Below are 19059 nucleotides of genomic sequence, written 5' to 3' on the forward strand. Positions count from 1 at the left end.
ATTACACATGTATGTACATACACACATATACCTGCTCCAATAATACATCATTCATGAGAATAGCTGGCATATCCCAGGCTTTCCTCTAAATTCTCATACTTTACTGTGCATCAGAATCACCCGGAGACCTTTGTTAAAGCAGACTGATGTTTCCCAGAGTTTCTAATTCATTAAGTCTACAGAGAGGCCCAAGAATTTGCATTTCAAATTCCCAGGTGATACAGATGCTACCGGTCCAGGGACCATACTTTGGGAACTGCTATTGTAAGTGATCTGTGAGTCTCAAAAGCCAATTACAGAGAAAGAGAGAAAGAGAGAGAGAGAGAGATCAAGCTAACAGGCAGTTCTAGGGAAGAAGGCAGAGGATAAAAGTGAACCAGATATTTCCCTCCATCCTGATACTTGCCCTTTACCTTGCTGGTTAGCAAAGACTAAGGAATCAACAAAGACTTCTCAAATAACAATTTACTTGGCTGACATAGAAACCTTTTCATGCTTAAAGGCTAAATAGATTGTTCCCATTACAAGTTTTAGAAAAATAATATTGCCTGAAACCCTTCAGCCTTTCAATACCCCTAGGTGGGAATACTTTCAAGAAGATACTGAAGGGGCACAAAAAGCTAACTAATGAGTTTTCCACATTAAAAAAAAAATTTAATGCTCACCAGTGAAACATGGGCGAGCAATGAAAATCAACAAGCAAATCCTAGAACATGCAGAATATCCACACTATAGAAACAATATGATGGTTTGGAATTTGTCAAACAAGTATTAAAATTTTATTTAAGTGAAAGTTTTTCTTTTTAAGTTACTGAGCCATATAAAGGGAAAATATTAATTTTATTAGAGTTTGAACAAATGTTGCACAAAGAAAACATTTTAACAAAATGGTATGGTGGCATAACACACAAAAAAGAAAACAGCCAAAGATGTGTAAAAGAAATAGAAGGTGGAAAAATGTTAAATATCTCATGATCCAGAGTGGAAACAAGAAGTCTAAACTTAAACACCAAGGATTTTAAAAAGCACAACCATAAAACAAAAAGTTAATGTTTGTGCTATCCTAACCAGACACATTCTTCAGCAAAACTTTACAAGGCAAAGTTATATTTTACAGGATTTGATATCTTATTTCTGACTTTTTCAGAAATGGAGAACTGTTTATGTAATTCAATCTCACAGTTGAAAAAGCAAGTTTAAGCACTGGGAAATAAGTATTCTACCATTATAATGACAGGTGAGGCAAAACAACTGATTAGTCTTTAGTGCTACATTTTTCAACTGTAATAAGGACGTGATCCAACCAAAACAAGTCTTAAGCAATTCAGAATTCTTTTCTAATGCCCAAGGAACGCCTCTGCCCAGCCTGATTGCCATATATGGGAATCAAGAAGCTAATAACAATAGAGCACTGTCAGGGACAAATGGAGGAAGAGAGGACACAACAGGGTTTTGATCTGTTATAAGGTAACTTTTCACCATTTCAGACTACCACCTGCCAGAAGTTACTTAAATTATTTAAATACATGTCCCCATCTTTGCAATTTGTTTCTAAATACTGATATATTCATTTTTTTACACTGCCCACATCAGGTTAATAATAATATAAATCGATTTGAAAACCATAATGAAAGACTTCAAGAATATGTCTTTCAGTATTTCTCTGTCATACCTTGATCTTTACACAAAGATGCAATTCTCACTTTTTTAGTAGAGAAGTCAATGAGAAATTAACCTGGAAATGTTGTAAAGAGATTGTCATCCAAGACAGGTTTCCACATTTCATGATTGTCATCTTACAAAGATAACACATTTCACATTTTTAAATGTCTTAAGACAACATAGTTGTGATTTTTATGAACATCAAAAGGCAAAAATTTAAAATGCATACGAAAAAAAGTTAAGCCCTTTGTATTTTGAATATTTGAAATTTATTCATATAATACGCCCAATTCAAATTTAAAATGAGGTATATTTTCTTCTCTCCAAATAGCAAATACCTAGCAAACATATAATACCACGAAGTTTCAAATTAAAATAAATTCACAGGCATTTTGTTTGCTTTTGCTGTAACCTGTCATCTAACACATTGCTGAGTCTTTGGATGTGGCATCTAACAAAAAAGAAAGTTGCATATGGTCACCCTCTGTAGAGAGCTGTAAATACCTAAGGTGAAAAGATTCTTGTGGATTATTTTTAAAACATGATAAATGGCATTACCAAACATTAGTCATGATTTTAAATATCATGTAAGCATATACAGTTGTCCCTCGGTATCCATGAGGGATTGTTCTAGACCTCTGCAGATACCAAAATCCATGGGTGCTCAAGTCCCTTATATAAAATGGGGCACTATTTGCATATAACCTACACACATCCTCCTGTAAATTTTAAATCATCTCTAAATTACTTATAATACCTAATACAATGTAAATGCTATGTCAGTAGTTGTTATACTGCATTGTTTAAGGAATAATGACAAGAAAAAAAGTCTACATGTTCAGTATAGATGCAACCATCACAGGCCTTTCCATCCGCAGCCAGTTGAATCTGCGGATGCAGAACCCATGGATACCGAGGGCCGACTGTCTTAGAGATCATCCATGTATCAATTGTATAAGGGGGGCACTAGAAAATAAAAACTTTATAATGATCTTATGGCAGTATTTAAGCAATTGAATGTTTTTATCTGAAAAACCTATGCTGCAAAAGTTTGAATCAAAGTTTTGCTTTTTGAGCATGGGTTGCAACCCACAGAAAACATGAGGAATAAATTGCTTGGTCAGGATCTTGTTAGTTTAAGCAGCAAAAAATTTAAGAACCAAAATATGCACACCATTAAAAATACTAATTCTGAAAATTATGTTGCTAAAAATTAAATCACCCTGTCCAGCAAGTTCCAAAAATTTCACACATTTCAAACATTAAGGCAACTTTTTCCCAACTAAACAGTACTTTATAAAAATATATGTCACTTCAAAACATTATATACAAAGTGACAATAAATTTAGCTAGTTTTAACTTTAATACATTAATAAAGTGTCACATATTACAAAGAAATTGTACTAGGTGCTCACATGTATGTGCAAGTGGAGTTACAGTTTTTAAAGTACAGGTTTTAAAACTGAGCGAAGTGAACGTCCTTCTTTAGTGAGTTCTCGTGTCACACACATACACGGCAATGGGACTGCTTCCTCCCGTTTCTCTACAATGTTGTAACTGCATTTCTTCAAGTGGTCAGCCATGCTTAGGATGTCAGCAAATTTCCATTCATTAACAGAACAAAATGCAGTACTGAATCGCCACACCTAAAAGAAAATTCTACTTCAGATTTAAACAAGTCAATTTATAAGAATCAAAGCACACTTCTTGCTCTAACTGCACACGTTCCTAGTGTTGGAGAAACATCCAACACGTGTAAAGTTTCAAGCAGTTAGCTACAAAATTGAAAAGTAGTAAATCCATTTGTATACAAATCTGTTCATCAAATATTTATAAGATAAATCACTTCTATGACATTATGACTTCAATAAATGTAATAACTGAAAATAGAAAAAACCCAACATTAAAAATCACATCCAACCTGGCTTATTAGGCAATTTTTTGAAACTCATAACCTCATGAATTCAAAGCTACTTCCTAAAATAACACATAGTATATACACTCTTCTTTCATCCCATCCAATTGGCCATATGCAACTATCCATAGTCTGGAGACATTGACAGTACAAGTGTTATCTTTTCTCTAAGTTTTCTCCCATTCCTATGACACTATGTCATATAGTGTATTAATACAGTATAGTATGCTATGAAGCATACTAAAAAATACACTGTAATATCGTGTCAAGGTACCTATCCACCCACAATTTTAACTACTCAAGGTACTTAGTAATATTCAACAATACGGCTGCATCAATTTGTTCAAAATGTTTCTGAATATTTATATAAAAAGAGCTTTTGTAAATAAATCTTACTTTACTCCATAACATTGTAAAACCCATTTCTAGACAAACTGTTCACTTGCCGCTCCTGTTGACGCGTCTGCTGGTAAAAACATGGACTACTTCCCCTTTTGCCCACCCAGCAGCCCAAAGCCCTGAAGCACCGCTGTCTTGCTGGTCCAGCAGCGACTGCTGTGGCCTCCCCCATCTCCACCACTCAAAACACGAACCTGCCGCACACAGCTCACAAGCCTGCGCGGATCAGCACAGACTTAGGCAGCAAGCATGCAGGGGACAGGACAGGCCTTGGCACCCCAGCTAAGCTCATCAACAGGCAAAGGTCTGGTCAGAGAACCAATACATGGTAAACAGCAGACGCTCTAGAAGGCAGCAGTGGATTTGAGGGCAGCACTCATTAGAGCTTCTCAGCAAGGGATGGTAATGCCTTCCAGGGCAGCCAGATGCCTTCAAATTTGTGGGAACACAACGATTTTTCAGCTGGCAATAGAACTCACCACTGTTCACAGCACAAATGGTACTCACTTGCTGTACTCCTGAGGGTTATATCAATTTCCCTGCATAGAGTCACTTCAAAAGCCAGTGAAGGCCTAGAGAGGAGCTACCAACAGACATTATAGATGTCACTAGCCTCCCTTACAATTCCCCAGACTCACGAAACTACAAGAAAAATTGGGAGTTTTTGTTAAGCTTCAGCAGAACGACTTAGCTGAAAGAGTCAATGGTGGCAGACAGCTGCCCTACTTCCACACAATTAAGAGTCTAGTGAAACAAACTAAATGAATGGCTCCCACCTCCTGGTAACAAGGTTTCTTAGTAATGGGCCAATTTTTCAATCAAAAGTATCTATTAGGTACATAGTTAGGGCCTGCTATATGGCAGGTGCTGGGCTAGGAAGTATATATTTTGGTTCCCAGAGTCTCACTTCTCCAAGGACTTACTACAGTCTAATGAAAGAAACTGACAATTCATCAGAGAATTTCACAACAGCATGGTGAGTGCTTTAGCAGGGGTCTAGAGAGTAGGGGTATATAATGGGGTACCACACCAATACGGAGTAGTGTACCTCCCTGAAGGCTTCAGGGTGGGGTTCCAGAAAGCTTTCTTGAGGAAGTAGATCTGAAGAGTAAGTAGGATCTAGCAAGAAGATGAAGATCGCAAGCTCCAGAGATGGCGCCCTAGGTTTGATCCATCAACTAGTTGGACAAGTTACTTAATCTCTGTAACCTCAGTTTCTTCATCCATAAAATAGGGACAGTACATTAAATAAGTTAACAAAAGTAAAATGCTTATTAGCACACTGTCTAGCATATTCCAAATGCTCAAACATAGGTATTAGGGACAGCACACTAAAAGGCCTTAAGGCAAGAAAGAAAACATCAGGCAACTGTGAGTAAATCAGTGTGGCTAGAATATAAAGTGACAGGAGGAAACTGAGGCGTGAGTCAGGACAAGATCATAAAAGGCCTTGAATGTTCATTAACAAGTCTGTCTCTATCCCAGGGCAATTCACAAACATTTAAAAAGTTTTTAAGCACTGCAGTGTAAGAACTGTATTTAAGAAAATATTTATCACTAGCTCGTACACAGAGAACATGCGGAGAGGGACCCAATTGGAAATAGAAACTCAGTTAAGGAGGCGGCTATGGTAGTAATCCAGAAGAGAAGGGAAGTTGGGACTGAGCTAGGGAAATGGCAGCAGACACAGCAAAGCAAACCTGAGAGGTATGAAGAAGGGAGACTCAGTAGGACTTTGTGATTCTCTGGATATGGAAATAAAGGGGGACAAAGGGGTCAACCCTAACCCCAACTTCCTAGTTTAGGCAATTTGATAGATGATAATGCCCCTTTCTGAGATTAAGAGGGTAGAGAAGTGGAGGAGGCTGGACATGTCAAGCCTCATGAAGCTGTGGGAAAATCAAGTGGAGATGCCCAGTAGATGCTTGTGTATAATGGCCTGGAGTCCAGAGGAGAAAATGGCCAGGCTATAGCTGTGTGAGTAATCTGTATGAATGATGGCAACTTAAAATCCAAGAGTAGATGAGATTTTCTGCAGGAGGAGAATCCCCAGAAAATATTTCACCTCACAGGTCAATACTCTGAGCAAGGACAAAGCCATGCTCAGAGAGTCCCATCCCAAATGGGAGAGATACCAAATCATCTGGAAAACAACAATACACACATACATGCAGCAAGAACCAAAGTTTCTGCCACTGGGATTCCCTTTTGGAAAAAAAATCATAAAACAATCAGTGCGTTCATTTATTGGGTAAAGCCTCAGGAGAACACAGTAGATGTAGAATTCTAAAAAACTGGAGCAATGAGTAAAAGAGAGAAAACCTAACGGTGGTAAGAACAAGTAGCCAGAAATTTGAATCTTATCCAATGTAACCTGTATCAAATTTTTTTCCACTTTATAAAATGCAAAGTTTCATAATATAAAGATTCTAAAATGAAAAACATCTTCAATCAAAGATATCTGTAATGCGGTCTAGTTTCTATTGGATAATGGCTCAAAAACAAGCTGGGCAAAAGTGGGTATCACAAGAGAAATGGTGGGGCCAGGATTTGTTCCCAGATCTGCCTAAATCTCCAGCTCAGCTTCCAACCCTCCCCTGTACTGGACTAAACCCAGAGTCCCCACCAACAATATTAAATCCTGCTGCCCTGCTCTTCCCTCACTGCAGCCTAGGGCATTTCTACATCCATCACTGACGTTCTCTATCCCCCAAACGCTCCAGTGGTCACTGACTAGTTCAGTAGTTACAACTTCTCCTCATCTCTCTCTATTTCAGTTCTACCTGAAACAACCAAGTTCTAAGAAAGAAATTGCTAAAAATGGAGAGAAACTGCCAATTGTAAGCAGTAAAAAACCTTCTCCTTGCTTCCTCCATTGTCCTATGGTGAAAATGTTTCAGATGGAGCCCAAATTAGGTGGCTGAAGTGGACTCAAACAAAGGGAGTTTTTACAGAAGAACTGAATGGAGATGGAACTGCTCAACTGAAGAAACAGATGTGGCCTCTGCCATATTAAATTAGAACCCAGTCCTAGGATGTCTGCAGTGAACATGGATCTATGACAAACAATTCTAACTATCCTAGTTTTTCATTAATTATCACTATTTTTAAAAGTTTGTCACCATTTGAGTTAATGTTTTAAGGACGGTCAATTTTTCAACAAGATATTAATTTTATTAATTCAGCAACATTATTAAGTGCCTATTATACATCAAATAAGGAGTTGATATGGTTAAGATTCAACTAACCTTTTCTTTAATCTGCCATGATGAATTTCCTTCTGGGTACTTCCTTTTCCCCCACTGCAGTATGACCATTCCACGAGACTGAAGCAGACTGCCACATACATCCCTCATTAACCTGGATACACATGAGAGCTGGCATAAACTGAAGCCATCGAGAAAGCCTGCAATATGTTGTAGGAGCTCAAAAGGAAGACTACTTAGATGGTCACTATGTAATCCCAACACACAGTTTCTAGCAGGCTCTACTAATACTGTAGACACACATGGCTGAACTCCAAATGACCTCAAGTGGCGGTCATGTATAACCTTTGCTCCTTGTGTTGACGGACAAAATCTACGCTGAGAATAGGTACAACCATAATATGCTAAAGGACACCTCTGCTCCATCCAGCCATTAAGTCCAGCATGAATGTCACCATGCACGTTCTTAAAATGTGAAGAAAATTCTTTTCTTCTAAATAATTGTCCACAAACAAATGTAAACATTGAACGCTGCTTGGGTTGGTACCTAGCGACACATTCCAATACTAAATCCAGCCCGAGTGTCTGAAAAGGACTGGGATTTGAAAGCTGGGGGTTGGCATGATCACAAGCTGAAGCTGAAGCTATCTCCCCAACCATCGTATTTGTAGCTAAGATTGCAGACGGAAGTGAAAACGTCTGAGTCCCAAAGTCCACGTGACAGACATCAACCATGCGACTATCAGATATACCCCTCCCTCCTGGAGAATCTCCTAGACAAAACAGTAATGCTGCTGTGATTAGATCTATTCCTTGGAGGCCCATTGGATCTTCTGCAACTTCCAAATCTGACGTATCTACTGCTTTATCTTCCTTTGGTTTAGACCAACATGAATTAGAAAGAAATGTGAATGGAGGAGGATGACTGAAAGATAAGACATCCACATTCCGTAAGTCCTCCAAGTCTACTTTTCTCCAACACAATTCTCCTTCATCCTCATCATCTGTGCCATTTGGCAAAGCATTAGATGGTATTACTTCCCTAAGTTGTGCTGCTACTAAAAGTGAACTGGAAGGTTTTGAAGTGCCATCTGATGCTACACATTCTCCATTTGTTAAGTTACTTTGTTCTGAATCACCACGTAAATTCTGATTCTGGTCTATGACCTGTGTACATATATCTTCCAAAGGAAAGCCATTACAAAGAGCAGAAGTACCATAAGAACTAGTATTCAAGTCACATAATAAATCACTTGAACCATTTTGTTCAGACTGGGCATTCTGACTTGTGTCGTTATGGTCAATTCCACCTACTGCTCCCATCTCATCCTCATAAAGATGGTCCTGGTCTTTCAAGTTTCTATTCTGTAAGCTTTCTCCGGCATTTTGCTCTTCATTCATTTCATTTGGGGAAGCACGAAGACTCGAACTTAACATGCCAATGTCTCTTGTGGCAGTATTCAGGATATCTAAAGCAGCAGCCAAACTTCTGGTTGTTTCTACAGTAGCTTGATAAAGTGCACCATAAGATTCTTCATCAACAGACACCAAACCATTAGCATGTGGTATTTCTGGGACACTTGATTTAACTGAGATTTGTTCTCTAGGTTCTGATACTTTATCAGTCGCTTTTGACATCATGGTGGCTACTTTGAGAGATTCTAAGAGCATCCTTTGGTCTTGAAGGGCCAAGGCCATATCTAATTGTGCCACTTCATCAACATCTCTGCTTAGATTTTCATACGATTTCCGGTCTGCGTAACTAACTGGCCATCGGTTCCACTCCATCGTACAGCACACCACACTTGCAGGACACGTCTCTAGATGTTCAGCAACTTTATTTCGAGCCATTGTAAATGGACATCCAAAGTCACTATTTAAACAAGGCACTCGTTCAAAAGGACATAAAAGTCGGTGTTCATCAGCTTTACAAGAATGGAAAACTGCTCCACAAACCAATGGACAACCAATCAAGTCACAGGAAACCCCTGGCTCTGGTCTGGTCATACACCGTCGACTGACACAGTTCACACAGTGCGAATGCTGCAGCTCCTCCTCCATAATGGCCAATCCAGCTCTAGTTGTTGAGATGGAAAAAAGATAAGAAGTTACGCAAAAGGTGGTGGATTTTTAAAAACTGTTTAAAAACATATTTATAACAAGTTTATTTTACGTATAATCAATCCATCTTGAAACAACTTAAGCACTTCAAGTAACAATTCAAAAGTTCACTTTTATATACCATATAACAATATGCCTAAAAGGCTCAATGTTTCAAAACATAATACTTAAATTCTAGCATATTGTGTAGTATATAAATTAATGCCAAAAACAAGTTAATGCATATTTAACTTTTAGATTTCAGAGAATGCGTTAGCTTTTACCTTTTTTTTTTGCTGAGGAAGATTCACCCTGAGCTAACATCTGTTGCCAATCTTCTTTTTGCTTGAGGAAGATTCGCACCCTGAGCTAATATCCATGCCAATCTTCCTCTATTTTGCATGTGGGTCACCGCCACAGCATGGCCGCCAACCAGTGATGTAGGTCTGTGCCCGGGAACCGAACCTGGGCCACAGAAGCAGAGCATGCCAAACCTAACCACTAGGCCACGGGGCCGGCACCAGCTTTTACCTTTCTAATTTCAACTAAACTGATTTTTTTTTTTTTTTGGTGAGGAAGATTGGCTGCGAGCTAACGTCTGCTGGCAATCCTCCTCTTTTTGCTTGAAGAAGATTGTCGCTGAACTAACATCGACCTTCTGTGCCAATCTTCCTCTATTTTGTATGTGGGATGCCGCCACAGCATGGTTTGATGAGCCACGGTGTGTAGGTCCGCGCCCAGGATCCGAACCTGAGAACCCCAGGCCACTGAAGTGGAGCATGCGAAGTTAACCACTAACACTGATTCTGATGTACCCCACATTACAGAGATATAATCACATTCCTAAAAGAGAATAATCTGAATTTCATGAATATACTAAACTAAAACTTTATTAGTTTTCTTTTTATTCCCTCTAAATATACGAATTCATTTAAGATTTCATCTATTGATCTCTCCTTCTACATATGCCTTAATAAATTCTACAACAAATCAACAGAGTAAGCCTTAATTAAAACATATAGAGAATTCACCCAGAAAATATAAGTTCTAGCTCCAGTTCTGTGGCTGTGGGCAAATCATTTACTTCTGAGGGCCACAGTTTCCATTCGTTCATTAAATATCTACTTATTAGCTACTATGTATCACACACTGTGTCTGGTGTGGCAATATAAAGATTAGTAAGACATGGTGCCCCCTCTCAAGGAGCTACAGCAGGAGGTCAGAGACTACAGTAAAAACCATGTCACACTATTATGTTATCAATATGACAGAAGTAACAGGGCAACACAGAGAAGATAACGATCAGTATGAGTAGGGGCTAGAGAAGAACTCACAGTAGTCTTGAAAGATGAGAAGCCTTAAGCATAGGAAGGTAGGGGTTGGAAAGGAAGGGAGGCATTCAATACTGAAGTAACAGCATATGCAAATGCAGAAAAGCAAGAATTGGCAAAATATGTTCAGGGAACCTCAAGTTTCCAAATAACGATGGATCACAAAGTGAAATGCAAGAGAGCTGTGAGAGATGAGGCTGGACAGGAATAAGGCAAATCATGAAGAGTGCACTACCTGCTACTCTAAGGAGTGCAGACTCACTGGAAGTCACTAACGATTTTAAGCAGAGAAATAGTATCCATAAAATTACATGATGGGATTACAGACATCTTTTTTCCCTGGCTTTTTTTTTTTTTATTTTTATTTTTTTCAGGGAAAGATTCGCCTTGAGCTAACATCTGTTGCCAATCTTCCTCTTTTTTTTCCCCCTCCCCAAAGCCCCAGTGCATGGTTGTATATCCTAGTTGTAAGTCCTTCTAGTTCCTCTATGTGAGCCATCACCACCACAGCATGGCAACTGACAGACAGGTGATGTAGTTCCGTGACCAAGAAGCGAACCCAGGCTGCCAAAGCGGTGAGAACGCCAAACTTTAACCACTAGGCCATCAGGGCTGGCTTGGGTCTTTCCTGCTTTTATCAAGAAAAGTCTTATACAAAAATAAGAGAAAGCATTAGCATAGGTCGATTTAATTATAATTACTTGAGCTTATTCAATGTTTTTCTTCTGTAATCTTCAACTTCTTTATTGGCTTGTTCCCACTAGCTGGAAAAGCTTAAAAGACTATTTCATCTTTAAAAGCCTAAATAATAAAACAATATCGCCCTTTTGCTACTATTCTTTTTTTCTTTTTTCCTATTCCGTCAAGCTTTCGGAAGAAAAAAAACGCTTCTAACCTCCCATACTCTTCAGCCCTCTAATCTGGCTTTATTTTTACCATCACTCATTAAAACCGCTCTACTAAGATCCTCAATGCTAAATCCAAAGGGCATTCTTTCCAGACCTCATCTTCCTTGGCCATTATATCATTATGTTGATTAATCCCTCCTTTTTGAACTATGATCTTTCCTTAGTTTTCATGATGCCACATTTCCCTGGGTTTCCCCCTACCCCTTGGTTATTCCTTAATCCTTTCTTCTAAAACTATTACCACTCTTCAGGGATCCATGTCATTTCTTGCTCATTCTATACATTCTCCCTGGCGTTCTCAATTCCTCGAAAACTTCAATTAGCACCTGTATGCTGAAAACTCATCCATACCTCGTGCCCAGATCCCTCTTCCAAATTTCAGATCCCTACAGTTAATTACTTATGGTATATCTCTACCTGTATATGGCACAGGTAACTCAATGCAACTTTTCCCAAATTAAATTACATTGTAGTAGATAATAATTTTCTGGATAAGAAGTCAATTCTTAGCATATTTGCTTCACTTCACTGCATAAAAGATTGCTAGCTCTCTGACTTTTTTTCCCATAAATTCTCTCTCGGTTCCAAGCGGCTAATGTAAACCAATTACTCTCCAAACGCTATTTCTTTTTCTCTTAGTCCAGGCTAGATTTTCCTCAAACTAGAATAACAAAAGTCTACTTATTATTGACAGAGCTTTCGTTGATTAAGTAGAAAAGTTCTGGGTTGATATTATGGTGCTTAACGATGCCAGGGGGAAAAAAACAGAACACACATTTAACAAAAAAACTGTATTTTTAAATTATGTTTAAAAATTACAAATTATGAGTTAAATACTTTTGAATGTTTATTCCCATAAATTTTATAGGTAAGGACAGAACCTATAAATTAAAGATAAACATTAAAAGAGTTATAATAGAAGAAACGACAGACTAATGATAACAAACATTTGTCAATTAAGCAGATATTCAAAGAGAAACTTCAACAAAAATTAAGACAAATTTCACTGAGTGATTAGATTATACAAACAGCTGTAGCTTTCTTATTTTGCAACAACTAGACTCACATGCTGATGGTTATAAGCCCGACTGTTACTAAGAGAGAAACCTAAAAATACAAGGAGGGCCAACAGCAGTGACCACTGCCCTCAGAACTTGTAGGCACACTTTACATTACGTCCACATCACACGACCACACCAGGCAGAACACATCTCAAAAACATTACTTAATTCAAAAGTGTTTAAAACAGCAACTGCTACAAACAACTGAGTTAAATGCAAAACAGCAACAACTTTGAAAGGTAGAAGCAGAGGGCTCGCAGGCTTCAAAATAAATAGCTCCTTCCATACTACTCTGCTCTGAATAAGAAAAATGTTTAAAAAAATAAAAATAAAAGCATCCATAGGAATGAGTCCACAATATTTATTCCTTATTGAAGTAGACAGAGCAAAGGAAAAGGGAACACTTAACTATGTGCCTATTTTATCCTTCTTTACATATATCGGGTAACTTAATGTCACTTAATCCTCATAACAACCCAGAGGAAACAGGTTCAGAAAGGCTAAGTGACTTACCCAAGGCCATCTACCTAGTAAGCGGCAGAGCTGGGATTTAAATCTATATCTGATCAATGCACATGGACAATAACAAATATGTTTACATATAAAAGTTTAAGAAAATAAGGCAGCACTTCAGTAACTGGTGATCCAATTTTAAGATGTTATTTGAGGAATGGAGATTACACAACTTTCCTTGTAGTTTATTCCAACACTTAATCACCCCTGTGGTCAAGAAAGTCTTTTTGTCTTTTCTAATTATAATAGCATATTACTTTGCTCTGAATATAAGTGTTTTAAAATAAATTATTTTACAAATAATTTACATCTATAATAATGTTCAGTATAAATGTATGCAACAACAATATAAATTTAACAGTTCTCAAAACAGCTATACAAAGCAGTTTATTTCTATTTTACAACTAAATGTATTAAGAAATGAGTTAAGAAAATGCACTGGACAATACCCAAAGAGTCTTTTGGGGACAGAATCTTCAGCTTCGGAATTTAAAATTTTCAAGGTCTGATCAAGATTGCTATTATCAAATACGCCTCCATAAAGCATTTCGCAATTGCTCATAAATCCTGTGAAACGGGTTTAAAACGTCAATCCCTGATTTATCAGTTGAACAGCGACACAGCAGGCCCAGTGGAAAACATGCTGCTAAAATTGAGGCGTAAAGTACAAGATGAGCTTAATTAAAGAAAAAAAACTTAATATTAAGGAGTTTTAAAACTCTTTTGAAAAAGAATCTTAACATTCCAAATAACATCTCTGGTAATTTACACTTAAAGTTGAATGACTGGAAAAAGTTTCATTAGACTAGAAAATATTTGTAAGTGATTAAATGCTTTGAAACAGTTTCAATTTTCTCTAACAGAAATTCTTGGTCAACTCATATTCTGTGGCTGACAAGCAATCCATAAAAATAGTTTTAAGACATGGCATTGGCCCATACAATGAAATAAGGACTTGCATTTAGGCTATTTCTAGACATAAAGATATTGCCCTCAATAAACCATTTCTTTATTTTTCCAAATTCATTACAATCTATAACGAGATAAATAAATAAAACATTGCAAATTAGCACGATTGTAAAATATTCTAAATCAAGTCACCCAAAATATTCAACACAGCTTGCTGCCCCAGGCTGTTGTTAATGTCTGCCTCAGCCTCCAAGAGACACACACACACACACACACACACACACAGACACACACATGTACGTGCATGCCCACCTCTTTCCCTCCCCAACTGCTGCCTCAAATCTTTCCGTCTGTTTAAACGTTACTTTTCCACATACCCGAAGGCAAGGTATGTATCCCGTATTATACACTATGTGCTCACTACAAATTGCATTTTTCCTTGGTAACACGAGTCACAAGTCTAAGTAAATCATTATCCTGTTTAACATCTAACTCCACAGGAAAACTATAAGCTCCATGAAGGAGGCAGACTTTTGCCTCATTCATTCTTGTGTTCCCTTTATTCAAAACTGTGCCTCAACTGGAGATTCACTTGTTTTAAAAACACGAATAAAGAAAAGAATTATAAAACAATGAATCCCCAAATAAAATGAGATTCTTGACTTCATGGAAGACTAAATATTTCACAAAAAGATTCAACCTTATAGATCTAGTATGTATTAGATAATCAGGTTGCGTCAAAATTACCGCATCGTACCAGCTATAAAAAGTCAGTAATGCTCTAATATTTACTGAGCACCTAGGTCTTATGTTCCAGGCATTATATATGGACTAAGATAAACCGTCCATCATAAAAGCAAATCAAAGGAAGTTAATTTCAATCTTGCATTGTTTTAAAATCTTTTAAAAAATTGTAATAAAAGGCACAGAAGGAAACATTTACCTGTATAATTGTTCTACTATTTTAATTCTTTAATCAACTCTGCAGTCTGGTTACTGGGTACTGAATAAAGAGGCATCAGGTTCAAAAAGAAAAGCTGAGGTGCACGTGTGCAGGTGCCTGAGCAGGTATCGGGCGAAGAAAAAGCTCAAAAAGGAAGGGGAATCAGCCTACTGCTTAATATTATGATTAATATGGTACTAGATGAAACAGAATACTTCATAAATTGTTGCCTCAATGTAAGGCTGAAATGGAATGCTAGACAGACTTGTTCTATTAGTTAATCATTATCACAAGTAAGTCTGTAACTGAAATTTCAAATTTAGCAATCAGCTATAAGCTCCTCCACAGCAAGGCTCATCCTTCTTGTCTAGTCGGAGGTAGTACTGCATAGTAAATACAAACACCTGCTGACTGCTGTGCTGATCAGGTGCATTCCACTTTAAAGACCACAATAAATCGATAACCTCAGTTGGAAATCTTATTTCAATGGCTTTAAAAAAAAGGGAGGGGGGCCGGCCCGGTGGCGCAAGCGGTTAAGTGCGCGCGCTCCGCTGCGGCGGCCCAGGGTTCGCTGGTTCGGATCCCGGGCGCGCACCGACGCACTGCTTGGTAAGCCATGCTGTGGCGGCGTCCCATATAAAGTGGAGGAAGATGGGCACAGATGTTAGCCCAGGGCCGTCTTCCTCAGCAAAAAAAAAAAAGAGGAGGATTGGCGGATGTTAGCTCAGGGCTGATCTCCTCACCAAAAAAAAAAAAAAAAGTTAAAAAAAAAAAAAAGGGAGGGCGGGGACGGTGAAAATCCATTAAACTCCCAACTCAAAGCACATGCCCTCCTAATGAGCCCAAAATGGCTAAATGGGTTACATTGTATACATTCTTTTATTGAATTTTGGTTCTGACTTTTTATTTATAGAATAATAACCTAATTACATGGAAAACTTTTTCAAGTTTTTACCCCTTCCAGTTATGATACAATCAATATATCTTCCATGTCTAAATAAGGTCATGAGTAGCTTATTCCAAAGTGAAAGCTCTAACTACCTGCAGTGTCCTCTGCTAAACAACCAAATGAAATTACAGACATCCAAAATCGAAATAAATATATTAATAAATATTTACTATTCAGACCAGAACCTATCTGAGTTGACACTTTGGGTGGAAGTCAGCTTATTAAAATGCGCAGCATGGCACGGGGGAATGGGCTTCCAAGAAATCTCAGCTTTGTGACCTCCAGGCAATCACTCTACTGTGAAAACAACCTAGAAATTGACAAAGGTTGGTCATAATTATGTGTGTGCCCAATAGAATACAAAGATGTATTCCTCAGGAAACAGATGTACTTCACTCTACATAACCACCATATTTACATACACAAAGCTTTATATATAATTATTTTTATAGCAGGTTATACTTTCAAGATTATTAAAAGCAATCATATGAGGAACTATCTAATGCTAACATTACCTACTCAAAAAAAAAATACAACCTTTTTACAAAAGACTTTCAGACTGGGTTTTTTTTTTTTTTTAAATTTTATTTATTTATTTTTTCCCCCAAAGCCCAATAGATAGTTGTATGTCATAGCTGCACATCCTTCTAGTTGCTGTACGTGGGACACGGCCTCAGCATGGCTGGAGACTGAGGCCGGAGAAGTGGTGCGTCGGTGTGCGCCCGGGATCCGAACCCGGGCCGGCAGCACCGGAGCGCACGTACTTAACCTCTAAGCCACGGGGCCGGCCCCTCAGACTGGGTTTTAATTGAGGCATCTTACCTATATTTAACTATCTGGATACCCGCAATATAAGACCTCTAGACCAATCTCACCTATTTCATCAAACTGAATTTGAAAATAAATATTTTACTAGCCTTTTGATTGAAGAATTTAACATCAAAGTATTCTACGAATGCAATGTCATTCCACAGTATGTAGTAACTCCTTTTAATGAAACAGGCAGTCATAGGAACTCAGTTACAAGATTTATCCAAAACCATACAAAACAGCATAGGGTTTATCCCATTAAAAGTCACATTTTAGTAACACTGTATCAAATAGTAGTGAACACATATTAACCAGTGCCTATTTTGGTGACCTTAGAGTACTAACTACATACATTATCTCAAAGTAGTAGATTTTATTAGGACACTGTGTTGTTTTTTTTTTTTTAAGTCTCCAATGCTAAACATGGAGAAATACTGGATTGAAATTAAATACCTAGTACACGTGGAAATCGTAAAGGTTTGCCTATATCGGAAACTTCAATTCTCCTATAACACTCACAAGGCTCCACCCACTAACACTTCCCGAATCACAAAAAAAGCTATGTCACTGCATTAAAGTACCAGATAAAAACAAATCACGAATTTAAAAAGTTAGCAAAACACCATGTTATCCCCAATTAAACTTCTGTAGTAAGAAACAATGACTTAGCATAAGGAACAGTGATTCAGCGAAAACTGCATAGTGGAAAACTGAACCCTTCCAAAAATCCTAAACGTACGTGTTATGCTCCTCTTTTCCTTTGGTGGAGGGCTGCTTTGGAAAACCTTCACAAACACGAGCAAACGGACAATTCCATATAATTCACTAGGTCTCTACAGGACACAGCACCATCCTGAAATGTAGCCAGTGGAAATTAACATTTAGCAAGTTTGGGGTTTTGTCTTGCAAGAGTTTTAAGTCAGTCTACGCCCATAAAAAAAAAAAAAAAAAAAAAAAAACTTCATCTTGGATCAGAGTCCACAAAGTAATTATGGAATAAAAGGTCAATTCCTTCCCAAGCATCTTTTTATCTGGGACTGACCACACGGCTCAGAAAGAAAAACAAGAGACGAGGAAAGGGGAACGCAGCACAAGAACCATGGTAAACAACACACTTCTGCCTGCCTGTCTCCAATCTCCCAGACTCAGACCTTAAAAATACTCAAAGGAGACTCCTTTGAATTCCCTCTACGTCCCCCTTCCAGGCAAGGTACTTCCACGGGACAGGACACAAATAACTGGGAAACGGTCGCGGCGCTCAGATGCATAAAATCAAGCAGCTTCCCTGTAACGAGGACCGAGGCTAAGAGAAGGTCCGCTGACTGCCATGAATGGACAAGTTCCCCGCTCCACTCACCCGGGGGACAGACGAGGATGCCACCGGCCGGACTGGAACCCGTGTGTCCCCAAACGACCCAAGTTTCTAAAGGGGAACAGGAAAGCGGGGCCTGGAGGGTCGCAGGGTCGCCGGGGTTCGAGCCCCGCCTCGCCCCTCCCAACACAGACACGCCCGCCGGGCGCCGCGGGGGCCGGGGCGCGGGGCGCCATTAGCGGACCGCCGGCCTCCCCGGCGGGCCGGGGGAGCACGGGCGCCGACGCCCCCCGGCGCCGCGGGGCCGCGTTCCCTCCGCCCAGGCCGGCCCGCCGCCCCCACGGCCGCCCGCCCGGCCTCGCGCGCCCCGCCGCCGCCGCCCCCGGCCTCCGGCCCCCGCGGGCCCCACTCACCGGCCGGCGCGGCGAGCCGCGGCCCAGGCCCTGGCTGTCCCGGCCGCTCGGCGCCCCACGCCCGCGCCGTCCGCCTCCTCGCGCCCGTCTGCCCGCCGGGCCGCCGGCGTCTCCCTTCTCCTCCTCCTCCTCCCTCAGCCCCTCGGCCTCCTCCCCGGGAGGCCGCCCCCCGCGCCGCCCCGCCCCGCCCGGCGCCGCCCCGCCCACCGGCCGGGCCTCGCCTCGCCCCGTCGCGCCTCGGCGGCGGCGGCGCGGCCAACCTGGCGGGGACGCGCACGCTGAGTTCGGCGGGGACGCGCACGTTGAGCCCGGCGGGGACGCACACGCTGCGTTCGGCGGGGACGCGCACGCCGGCTACGGACCCCGGAAGCGACGTGGCGGAGTAGGGTCTAAAGCGCTGTGTGCGCAGCGGGTCCTGCGAGGGGCTTCCCGCTGGGCCCCACGTGGCCCCTTCCCGGCGGTGCCGCCAAATCTTGTTGGGTTGAGAATTCTGTATTCCTGCACGGAATCCTAGGCCCGTGGTGTTGGGATTGAGGACACAGGCCCAGGTCGGGCGGCTTGGCCTCCTGTGTTGCAGGAGCAGCAGCCCAGCTCCCTGCCCTCTCGGTGCGGCGCTCCTCCCATAGGT

General features: G+C 40.2%; 1 protein-coding gene across 4 annotated transcripts; it reads right to left on the reverse strand.

The window, feature by feature from the left end:
- Positions 1–821: 821 nt before the first annotated feature.
- Positions 822–18503, reverse strand: FBXO30 (F-box protein 30). 4 transcript variants are annotated; one of them, XM_058534229.1, is made up of 4 exons: positions 18432–18503; positions 17446–17559; positions 7225–9259; positions 822–3308 (listed from the first exon to the last, which is right to left on the reverse strand). In XM_058534229.1, exons 3-4 carry the CDS (start codon positions 9241–9243, stop codon positions 3105–3107), a joined length of 2223 nt encoding a protein of 740 aa, XP_058390212.1. In that variant the 5' UTR covers positions 9244–9259; positions 17446–17559; positions 18432–18503; the 3' UTR covers positions 822–3104. The 4 variants fall into 4 exon arrangements, with proteins under 4 accessions (XP_058390212.1, XP_058390213.1, XP_058390214.1 ...); XM_058534230.1 differs by lacking the exon at positions 17446–17559 and having other exon boundaries at positions 18432–18502; XM_058534231.1 differs by lacking the exon at positions 18432–18503 and having other exon boundaries at positions 17446–18155.
- Positions 18504–19059: the final 556 nt, after the last annotated feature.

Source organism: Diceros bicornis, chromosome 39 (genome assembly GCF_020826845.1).
Source record: "Diceros bicornis minor isolate mBicDic1 chromosome 39, mDicBic1.mat.cur, whole genome shotgun sequence".
Taxonomy (NCBI): Eukaryota; Metazoa; Chordata; class Mammalia; order Perissodactyla; family Rhinocerotidae; genus Diceros; species Diceros bicornis.